The sequence below is a fragment of the Pan paniscus genome, chromosome 2 (genome assembly GCF_029289425.2).
Source record: "Pan paniscus chromosome 2, NHGRI_mPanPan1-v2.0_pri, whole genome shotgun sequence".
Taxonomy (NCBI): Eukaryota; Metazoa; Chordata; class Mammalia; order Primates; family Hominidae; genus Pan; species Pan paniscus.
In genome coordinates, this window is record NC_085926.1 from 58463911 (window position 1) to 58474318 (window position 10408).

Consider the following 10408-nt stretch of genomic DNA (forward strand, 5'->3'; position numbering starts at 1 on the left):
GGGACCGCGCGTCCCGGGCTGGCACGAGCCAGCAGCGGAGGTGCCCGCGGCGGGGCCTGGGCGGGGGTTCCGGGGCCCGCCCGGCGGGGATGCGCGGTTTCTGCGGGCCCGGGTTCGGAGCCCCGCGGCGCGCCCCTCGTCCGGGCCCGGAGCATCGCCCGCCCTACCCCTGGCCGGGTCGGGTTGCGGGGGCTTCGCTGGCCGGGCAGCAGCGAAGGGCGGCCCGGACGGAGATATTTGGGGTGTGCTCGAAAATGATTGTTTTTGGGAGATGGCGCTTATTAGCCACCAATTGCCCTAGTTTAAAGCTTGAGGCAGGACTCAAAACCCTGCCTTTGGGATTTTTTGCCCTGAAGAGACTCTCAGATCGCAGCTGAGTTCTTTATGCCTAGATTTGTGTGTGTGTGGTGGCGTTTTTAATGCTTGATGTCAGAGGTGATAAATGGCCATGGTAATGGGGAGCCCTGGCAGCACCTGCTGGGCTGACAGTGGTGGAGGCTGTGTCTGGGGGTGGGACGGGGAAAATGAAACGTGACAGAGATCCTGCTTGGATATTCTGCCGAAGTTACCATGTTTCTGTTCAAGTATGCCAGTTCTAGAACAAGTTGTTGGATCCAATTTTAGGACTTTGTGATAGAAGAGGTTTGGGTGGCAAAGTGACCTGGGATGACCCGGCTCGGCTAAGAATATTTGGGGTAGCCTAAGTATCTCTTCCATATCCCCCTGGCGTGTTCTTTTTTTCGCTGTCACAAATGCCCTATTACTTGAATCATCCTGGGATAGGAGAGAAGCTTGGGGACAGCATGTAGCACAGTCCTGAGCCCAAGATTGAGATGTTTTCAAATGAACAAATATGTAGCTAGGAAAAGGAAAATGTGTTTGTCAGCAGGCTTGGTAGGTTGAGAGTATTTTCTCTTTGGCCGAAAACCATCAGTCCATACTGATACTTGGTTTTGTGCTATGCCTTAGATATGAACGATGGAGTGGTCAGGATAGCCATGGATGCCATTCCAAAGTTTTGTGATTTGAATTTTCATAAATCATATTTTAACCAAAGCATTACTACTTAAAGGAATCTTAGGGTGAACCCTATGAATCCTTCAGTGCGCTTGGATTTTGATATTTGGGGTCCATTTAAAATGGAGTGCATGTATGTATTTGGATTCAGCTTTACCTTGGAGATAATCCTGAGTCATGCTTTAAAGAAGTTCCTTCTGAGGTCAGGAGCTCAGGTGTTTGGTGATCTCTGGGAAAACTAGACACTCCCCTTTACCTGTATGTAGTTCTCCCTTCTGGAGCTCTGGGAAAAGGAGGACCTGGGGAGATTTGAAGCAAATTAAGAGGCTGCCTCCTCCATATTTGCCGTCTCCAGGCCAATGCTCTAAATTACTTGTGTTCACACTCAAGTTTCTCATGTTAACCTAGAAATTTTGTTTATGCTGCTACCACTAGTGTTTTCACATTTGTCTAATACTTGCCAGTTTACAGATTGTTTTATATTCATGATCTCCCTTATTTTCTCCATTTCCCCAAAGAAGCTGGGCATAAAGAGTGATTTTCTCAGGGTCTCATAATCAGTAACGGAGCAGAATTCAACTACAGGACCTCCCTGGGAACCTGTTCTCTTTCCTTGTCCTGATGTGTTACTCTTATAGGCCAATTTTTGCCTTTGTGTTGTGCCTAAATGGTGTAATTACCCCGTTTTGGGAAGGTGGTATTATTCCGTTTTATCTTGCGGAAACTGAGGGTTAAGAGGAGTGTTATGATTTTGTGACTATTCGTGACAGCTTTTTAATATTAGGTCACTTTTAAACCTATAGCTTCTCTCTTCTAGACCACATGGTTGAGAAAGGAGAAAGAGAAAATGATTACTTGTAGAGAAAAATCCATTTCTGCAGTGGTATGGTTAAGGATAATCTAACCATAATCACATTATCCTTGTATGCCTGGCTACTTGTGCTGGCCTGTATGTGAATGTTAACCCCAAAGACTCCTTTAGATGTCGCTGAACTAGTTAATATAAAAAGTATTTCACTTTCAAACTCCCGCATTTCAAGAAGAGCAACTCAATACAAGGCAATTTTGAAGGTAAGTATAGAAAGAGGGAGTTTATTGAGTCTTTTCTGACTACCAGACACGAAGGTTTCAGTAAAAAAGCATTTTTAAAGGGCTGCCTGGAAACTCTGGGAAGTCAGTAGTTGGAGTTTTTTATTATTCATTGGAGGTTTTTATTGCAACATATAGGTAGTTATATAGGATTAGGACTTTTGCCCCGGAGAATTCTTAATCTATAGCAGGAATGATAAACCCAGAATATTTTTGTTAAGTTAGTTCATCATAACCATTAGGCCTGTAATTGCAATTCTGCAGTGATAGGGAGAATGGCATTTAAGCGTTCTTAGGTTCTTTTTTTAAGTTATTAACTTACTGAATTATGTATGCATTTCTTCAGATATGCTACTTTAGAAAATTAATACTTCCTTTTAAGGTTTCTATAAATTCTTCAGTATGTGTTTTCTTAAGCTTAATTACCTGCTAACATGACACTGTCAGAATTTATACATTAGTCACAATAACCTTTGAAGCTTAAACATGGTTGAATTTTCAGCACTGCTTTATATTCTTTGGGGAATGGGCGGTGTTGTTTTCACAAGAATTTTATTTGCATCAAAGGTTACATCTTTTCAGGTGAACTGATTTTGCAGGGTCAGAGGCTTCTTTGAATTTTATAGCTGTTTGTGCTCAGTTGCATTTGCTGTCTTTCAAAACCATCTTTAGTTTTAGTAAGGAAAGTCACTATAAAGGAAAAGTTTTTTATTGTTACCATTCCTGGTAGATTTTCTGAAATATTAGATATTTCTTTGCTTTCATCAAGTAAAATAGGCCTATTTGATACCCATTTCAAGATCTTCCTTCTGCTGCCTGTCTTGTGGTCATTTAACGTCTCATTAAGCCCTCCACTGGAGACTGTGCCAGAAGGGAGAGAAGATGAAAAGCAAATGAATCATTTTCTAATTGTTAGTAGCTCTGGAAAATGATTCAGTAGAAGAGATTGAAACTATTCTGGAAATTCTTTGGGATTGTATTTCATTCATCTGCATCGTTTCAGAGATGTTCCTAATGGTCGTCAATTCAGAATTCAGAAGCCGCTCATTATCCAGCTATTGGATAACAGGGAATTTTTCATGCTTTTTTGTTTGTTTGTTTGTTTCTTGCTGTATTTAAGCATCTCCACAGAAGATATTTAGAAGCAGGTAGAGATAAAATTTAAACTAATCAATACTGTTTTTTCCCTTTGAACTCTTTAATGCACAATTTGATTTCTTTAGACAGTTTAGTCATTGTTATTGGAAGTGACTAATAGTGACTTTGCTTCAATTTATTTTGATGTATCTTATACACAAGTATAGGAAGGCTTTTGGGTGGTTTTTAAGAAACATGGGCTGTAGATTCCCATAATTGCTTTCCTGAATTATTAAGCATGAGCTTTCATTACATCTTTGTACCGGAACTTCTGCTTTTGCTGTGGAACAGATTCAGGGACATCATCTAATTTTTTTTTTTTTTTTTTTAGAGAACTGCTCAAGAAGTTACCTTGTTTTGATTTAGTAGTAAAAAAGAAAAAAAGGGTTAATAGTGGACAGACTTTTCGTTAACGGCTGCAACATTGATGTCTGCTTTTTTCCTTGTCTTTGATCTTCTGTTTCTCATTTAATCATTTGGATATTCACGGATTGGAGTTCTTTATGTCACTACAGACAGGACAGCAACCGTTATTCACAGTAGTTGAATGGGTTCCTGCCTTTTTTTGGTGGGGGGGCGCCCTCAGGAGAATTTTTACAAACCCATTATGACTGTTTAGTTAGGCTGAGTTACTGTAAAATTTGTAAATAAAACCCTACTGGATGGATAGGGTTAATAGATGGCTATAGAGAGTTTAAAGTTAAGCTTTTTCAATTTCTTGTCTCTTGGATTCTGTTCTTTCAATTTCTACCCTAGGAGGGGATTTATGGAAAAATCTAGACTAAGAGTCAGAACATGCAAGTTCTTATCTAGTTACTTCCCAGCTGTGGCGCCCTCAGCTAGTCACTTAATCTGCCTTGTTTCTCTGTTTTGCATCTTTAAGATGAGGATAGTAATCCCTGCTCGGCCTACTGGTATCAGGAATGTTGTAGGGGGAAAAAAAGTCTTTCATGCCCCTGTCTATTAAATTGTTTCTTCCTTCTAGAATCCCTTCTCAGGTTGTCCGAATTTTCTTTCAAGGATTCAACTGAATGGGCTCTTCCCAGAAGTCCTCTATTTCCCATTTGGAATCTTGCTTTTCCCCTCTCGCGGGCCTCTGCTGGTCCATCTGTTGTATAGCACTTTGAATTCTGTTCTGTACTTCAGTCACTGCATGTTGCCTTCCATTATAGATGGAAAGCTCCGTGAGGGCAAAGATTGTCCTTTTCCTCTTTCTGTGTGTCCGCATTGCACATAGGCACCCCCTCCACTCCATAGGTGACCCACAATAATTGTTGGCTGAATGAATGATTATTGAGGCTGTCAGAATGAATACTTTGCGTGATGGGAAAATGCCAAAGATGAGCATCTTACCAGAACTTTTGGATGAGTGGCCTTTTAAATTGCTCAGTTACTAATCTGTTGTTATCAGTAACTGAATCAGATCCTGGCAAGACAAATTGGCAAAGCCCATTTCTTGGTCCTGTTTACTTCGGATACTATTTGTGAAGCAAGTCAGAGGAATGAAAGACTGTCATAACAGTCTTGAATTTGACATTTGTTCCATTTCTCACCCCATAGCATGTGGAGGCCTGTCTATATCCAACTGCTGAGTGTAAAGAATAAAAACTGACTGCCCCATAGTCTGGTCCACATTTTAGTTTGTGTGCTTTGAAGGATTTGCAAGGTAGAGAAATAGATGCTTCAGGCTCTGATTTCAGCCCATGCTGTGCTATGCAAATGTTCTCTACATGCCTGAGTGACCTTTTGAGAAAGAGCCTTTGTGATCTTCTGTAGCTAGGGCTTGTTCTGGGAATTCTGTGCCAGATTCCTCTAAAAGTGGGAAAAGTGAATCTGTTAAAGGACCACGTAAAAAAGCCAGTGCTTTTCCTGGATGAATACCAATAAGTCCATGTTTCTTACCATGTCTTGCCAGAGCTTTAGAAATTTGCTCTGCAGTTTGCTTTACAGGTTGATTTGGGATTGAAGTGTGTGAGAGGGAACTGACTAAGGCAGTTCAGTTGCTGGGAAACTGTTTGTTTAAATGCTTTTGAATTGTAGATAAAAATAAATTCACATTGGCATCATTAGTATCTGAGCATTTCTCAGTGTCTTAAGGCTGGCTCTCCATGAGTGCTGGCTGATTGACTCTCATCTATATCGGTAAGGTTCTTTTTGCCCCAAATTGTGCTCTTTAACACTTCGGCATTTAAATCGCTTTCTATTTGTTTTAATTGTACAAAGAGAAACACATCATTATTTAAAAGCATCATCATTTTTTTTAATATTGTAAGATAAATACCATTCTGATGTATTTCTCTTGGAAAGGGATGCTGGTATCCTGGGAGGTTTATGATTTTTGATGCTTTTACTCAGGTGATTGGCTTGTATAGCTGAAATGCTGATGAAAAGGAGTTTTCCCTTCTCCCTTTTTCTTTTCTTTTCTTTTTTTTTTTTTTTTTTGAGATGGAGGCTCGCACTGTTGCAGGGGCTGGTGTGCAGTGGCACAGTCTCGGCTCACTGCAACCTCCGCCTCCCGGGTTCAAGTGATGCTCCTGCCTCAGCCTCCTGAATAGCTAGGATTACAGGTGCCCACCACCACGCCCAGCTAATTTTTTGTATTTTTAGTAGAGATGGGGTTTCACTATGTTGGGCAGGCTGGTCTTGAACTCCTGACCTGGTGATCCGCCTGCCTCAGCCTCCCAAAGTGCTGGGATTATAGGCGTGAGCCACCGCGCCCAGCCTGTCCCTTTTTCTTAAATGACCTTTTTGGTGAGGACCATTATAGGTTTGTACCAGGATAAGGTTGTAGAGTTCATCATAATATTCTCTTATATAAATTCTAAAAATTGATGTTCTAAGAAGAGAGGTAGAATTTGAATGACTGGGTTACTTCCTAGACTGTTCCTCCTTCTCTTAAGTACAGTATAGTTCTTTCTCTGAAAATCTTCAGTCTCTTAGTTCCAGATGGGTTCTCTATGGTAAGAATACAGGACATGTAGAAGGCCCTAGGGGAATGCTTTCTTCTCCAGATCTTTGCCCTGTAGTAGGTTTCAGCTGAGCAAGGACGAGTAGTTTTTCTGGTGTTTGGCCTCCTCTGTTGGGTGGAAAAAGCCTTTCTTCTCTATTTTCATAGTTATATATGCTATCATATGTCTGTTTTTCTCCTCTTGAAGTTTCCCTGAAACCTGGGCTCTTGAAGACGCATCACTGGAGCAGATGGATAATGGAGACTGGGGCTATATGGTGAGTGCTTCTTGGAGATGCATTTTGAAGGCTGGGGAATTATTTTTGTGTGTCTTTTTATCCTTATGTATTTTTAGGTATATCTTATAAGAACAGAAAATTGTGAATTTGTGTAACCTCTCTTCCCCCTTTTACTTAGTTTAGATGTATTTTGGAGGCGTTTTTGTCTTGTGTGGTGTTTTTTAAATTTTTATTTAATTTTTTAATTTTTTCTATGTGGAGTCTCGCCTTCTTGCCCAGGCTGGAGTGCAGTGGCGCGATCTTGGCTCACTGCAACCTCCACCTCCTAGGTTCAAGAGATTCTCCTGCCTCAGCCTCCTGAGTAGCTGGGATTATCAGCGTGCACCACCACATCTGGCTAATTTTTGTATTTTTAGTAGACACAGGGTTTCACCATGTTGGCCAGGCTGATCTCGAACTCCTGACCTCAAATGATCCTCTGCCTTTGTTTGGTGTTTTAATGGAATCAAACTCAAAATGGATTTTCCAAATACTTTTTATAATCACTGGAGAGGTAACGTGATTTTTTATTTTTTCAAGTGTGTTGCTCTGAAGGCTCTTTCTTCATGAATAGTGACTACAAAAGGATCTAGTGAGTTTGGAGGATATTTTGTTGTGGTTTGGGAGATTAATGGTTGAGAAAGTGCCTCTTCTCCCCGCTTGCATTTTTTGTGTGTGCATATGTCTCCCTATTTTTCTATTCCTTTGGTGTAAGGTATATTTTACTTGCCTAGTACCTGAAGTCTCTGTCTGCCTTTCTTTTTTCTTTCTTCCTTTTTTTTTTTTTTCGAGACAGGGTCTTGCTCTTTTCCCTAGGCTGGAGTGCAGTGGCGTGATCTCAGCTCATGACTTTCCAAGCTCAGGTGATTGTGCCACCTCAGCCTCCTGAGTAGCTGAGACGATAGTGGGCACCAACATGTGTGGCTAATATTTTGTATTTTTTGTAGAGATGGAGTTTTGTCATGTTGCCCAGGCTGGTCAGCAACTCCTGGGCTCAAGTGGTCCACCCTCCTTGGCCTCCCAAAGTGCTGGGATTACAAGTGTGAGCCACCACACCTGGCCTATTTTTTTCGTAAATAGTATTTCTAAAACTGAAGGTATGTTTTTTAAGAGAAGCTTGCTTCTCAAAATTAAAGGCCAGATTGCAGCATTAATGTTACAAAAGTGAATATACTATCAGATTATGAAATTTTATGGCTGCTGTTAGCTTTTGGGTATGTGATGCTTTTCTGGCTTGGTTGTATTGACTAAACTGTATATTTTAACTTAGTATTTGAAAGTATCACTTCCATGAAAAAGTTACCAAGATTAGGTCTGCACAGTTTTTAATTTAATTTAAATAATTTTTTTTTTTTTGGAGACAGAATCTCTCTGTGTCGCCCAGGCTGAAGTGAAGTGGCGTGATCTTGGCTCACTGCAGCCTCCGCCTCCTGGGTTCAAGTGATTCTCATACCTCAGCCTCCCAAGTAGCTAGGACTACTCAGGCCACCACGCCCAGTGATTTTTTTTTTTTTTTGTATTTTTAATAGAGATGGGGTCTTGCCATGTTGCCCAGGCTGGTCTTGAACTCCTGAGCTCAGGCAATCTGCCTGCCCCGGCCTCCCAAAGTGCTAGGATTACAGGTATGAGCCACTGTATCTGGGCCAACTTTTTATTTTAAAAACAAATTTCATAGTTTGTTCCTTTTGTTTGAGGGGGAGAAACCAAAGAAATATTGAAAGTAAATGTCTATATTATCAGATCATTTTAATTCTATCTAATGTTAAATTAAATTCAGAAAAATGCAAGCCTTAAAAAAAATCAGAAAAAAAAAGTGTATTTTAGCGTGGCTTTTCCCTTCCCACAATATATTCTGGCCTGAAAACTCTATAGATAATGGGCCTGAAATGATGTGGCTCTGGAAGTCAATGCCCTGTATTCTTAGCATAAGTCTTTTAAAGAGAAATTGGATTTCTCCTTTTTTTTTTCTATTGAAAGCAAATGTTAGATCACTTCATCTGGGTGGGTTTATTGCTGGTAGTAAAGTCATTTTGCATTAGAGGATTACTAAATACATTATAGCCTGAAAGAATCTTGGGCTTTGCTCAGTATCACTTACTTTCTTAATTTGTCAAAGTTAGTATTTAAAAATTTCAGATGACTGATCATTTCTTTACAAATTTCAGATGACTGACCCAGTCACATTAAATGTAGGTGGACACTTGTATACAACGTCTCTCACCACATTGACGCGTTACCCGGATTCCATGCTTGGAGCTATGTTTGGGGGGGACTTCCCCACAGCTCGAGACCCTCAAGGCAATTACTTTATTGATCGAGATGGACCTCTTTTCCGATATGTCCTCAACTTCTTAAGAACTTCAGAATTGACCTTACCGTTGGATTTTAAGGAATTTGATCTGCTTCGGAAAGAAGCAGATTTTTACCAGATTGAGCCCTTGATTCAGTGTCTCAATGATCCTAAGCCTTTGTATCCCATGGATACTTTTGAAGAAGTTGTGGAGCTGTCTAGTACTCGGAAGCTTTCTAAGTACTCCAACCCAGTGGCTGTCATCATAACGCAACTAACCATCACCACTAAGGTCCATTCCTTACTAGAAGGCATCTCAAATTATTTTACCAAGTGGAATAAGCACATGATGGACACCAGAGACTGCCAGGTTTCCTTTACTTTTGGACCCTGTGATTATCACCAGGAAGTTTCTCTTAGGGTCCACCTGATGGAATACATTACAAAACAAGGTTTCACGATCCGCAACACCCGGGTGCATCACATGAGTGAGCGGGCCAATGAAAACACAGTGGAGCACAACTGGACTTTCTGTAGGCTAGCCCGGAAGACAGACGACTGATCTCCGACCCTGCCACAGGTTCCTGGAAAGACTCTCCAGGAAATGGAAGATACTGATTTTTTTTTTTAAATCACAGTGTGAGATATTTTTTTTTCTTTTAAATAGTTGTATTTATTTGAAGGCAGTGAGGACCAGAAGGAAGTTTTGTGCTTTGGCAGACTCCTCCATGTTTTGTTCCCTTCCCCCTGAGTATGCATGTGCCTGTTCAGAGTCTCCAGATACCTTTTTTATAAAAAGAAGTCTGAAAATCATTATGGTATATAATCTACCCTTAACAGAGCTTTTCTTATTACAGTGCTAAAATGATTTCTGATAAAATGGTCCCTAACTCAACTAGAAGGCTAAAAATACAAAGATGAAAGAATAAGCAGAGTACTCATGATGCCTTTGAGAAAAATCAAAACATCATGTAGGGTGACCTAGTTTCCAAACCAATAAATAAGTAGTATTGTAATATTAAAGGAAAACTGTTCCAATCATTTAAAAGTACTTATTAAGTACTGCTTTTTACAGTTATGACAACTGTTTCTTTCTATGCATATAAATCAAGGAACCAAATATCTGTAGCCATGGAAATGTCTGACTAGAAATATTTATATTGAATTCTGAATACAAAATGTCCCTGTGGTAGAAAACTTACTCTTTATGCCTGGTGCAGTATAATTCCCAAGTGTACTGTCTACCAGAAAAAAAAAAAAAAAAACTAATAAAAAATGAAATATGAAAATTAAGTTTGTATTTATTGATTATTATTACTTAAGGGGAGAAAATCATATTTCTTGTCTAAAATATGCATTGTTTATGTCCCAGTGTTTACTGCCCATAGCACATTTGTATTTGATGTGAGAGGACACAGTGGGATCTTAGGTTGCAGTTTATAAGAACTGTTGCGTCACTGAAGCAAGGATGGATGGAATTATTAATTTTGACTAAAAGGGTGCATATTTGAACAGTGAACATACAGTTTTTCATATTTTTTCAAAAGAATTTATGTTGAAGATTACAGATTTTACTTTAATTGCCCACAGTTCTATGACCATTATTTCAGTTTTGTGCTAAGCACAGGAACAAAATGACTTTAGCCCTTT

At 40.0% G+C, this 10408-nt stretch overlaps 1 protein-coding gene across 5 annotated transcripts in view; it reads left to right on the top strand.

The window, feature by feature from the left end:
- KCTD6 (potassium channel tetramerization domain containing 6) overlaps positions 1-10047 on the top strand; it is a 69148-nt gene extending 59101 nt beyond the window's left edge. For 3 of the 5 annotated variants that reach the window (XM_034956779.4, XM_014344265.6, XM_034956777.4), the window contains exons 2-3: positions 6399-6468; positions 8634-10047. In XM_034956779.4, coding sequence (XP_034812670.2) covers positions 6442-6468; positions 8634-9320 — 714 coding nt within the window. In that variant the 5' untranslated portion in view covers positions 6399-6441 and the 3' untranslated portion in view covers positions 9321-10047. Of the gene's footprint in view, positions 1-61; positions 2089-6398; positions 6469-8633 lie in introns of those variants that run through there. The other 2 variants (XM_034956778.4, XM_003811621.7) reach the window with 2 other exon arrangements.
- The last annotated feature ends 361 nt before the right edge of the window (positions 10048-10408 follow it).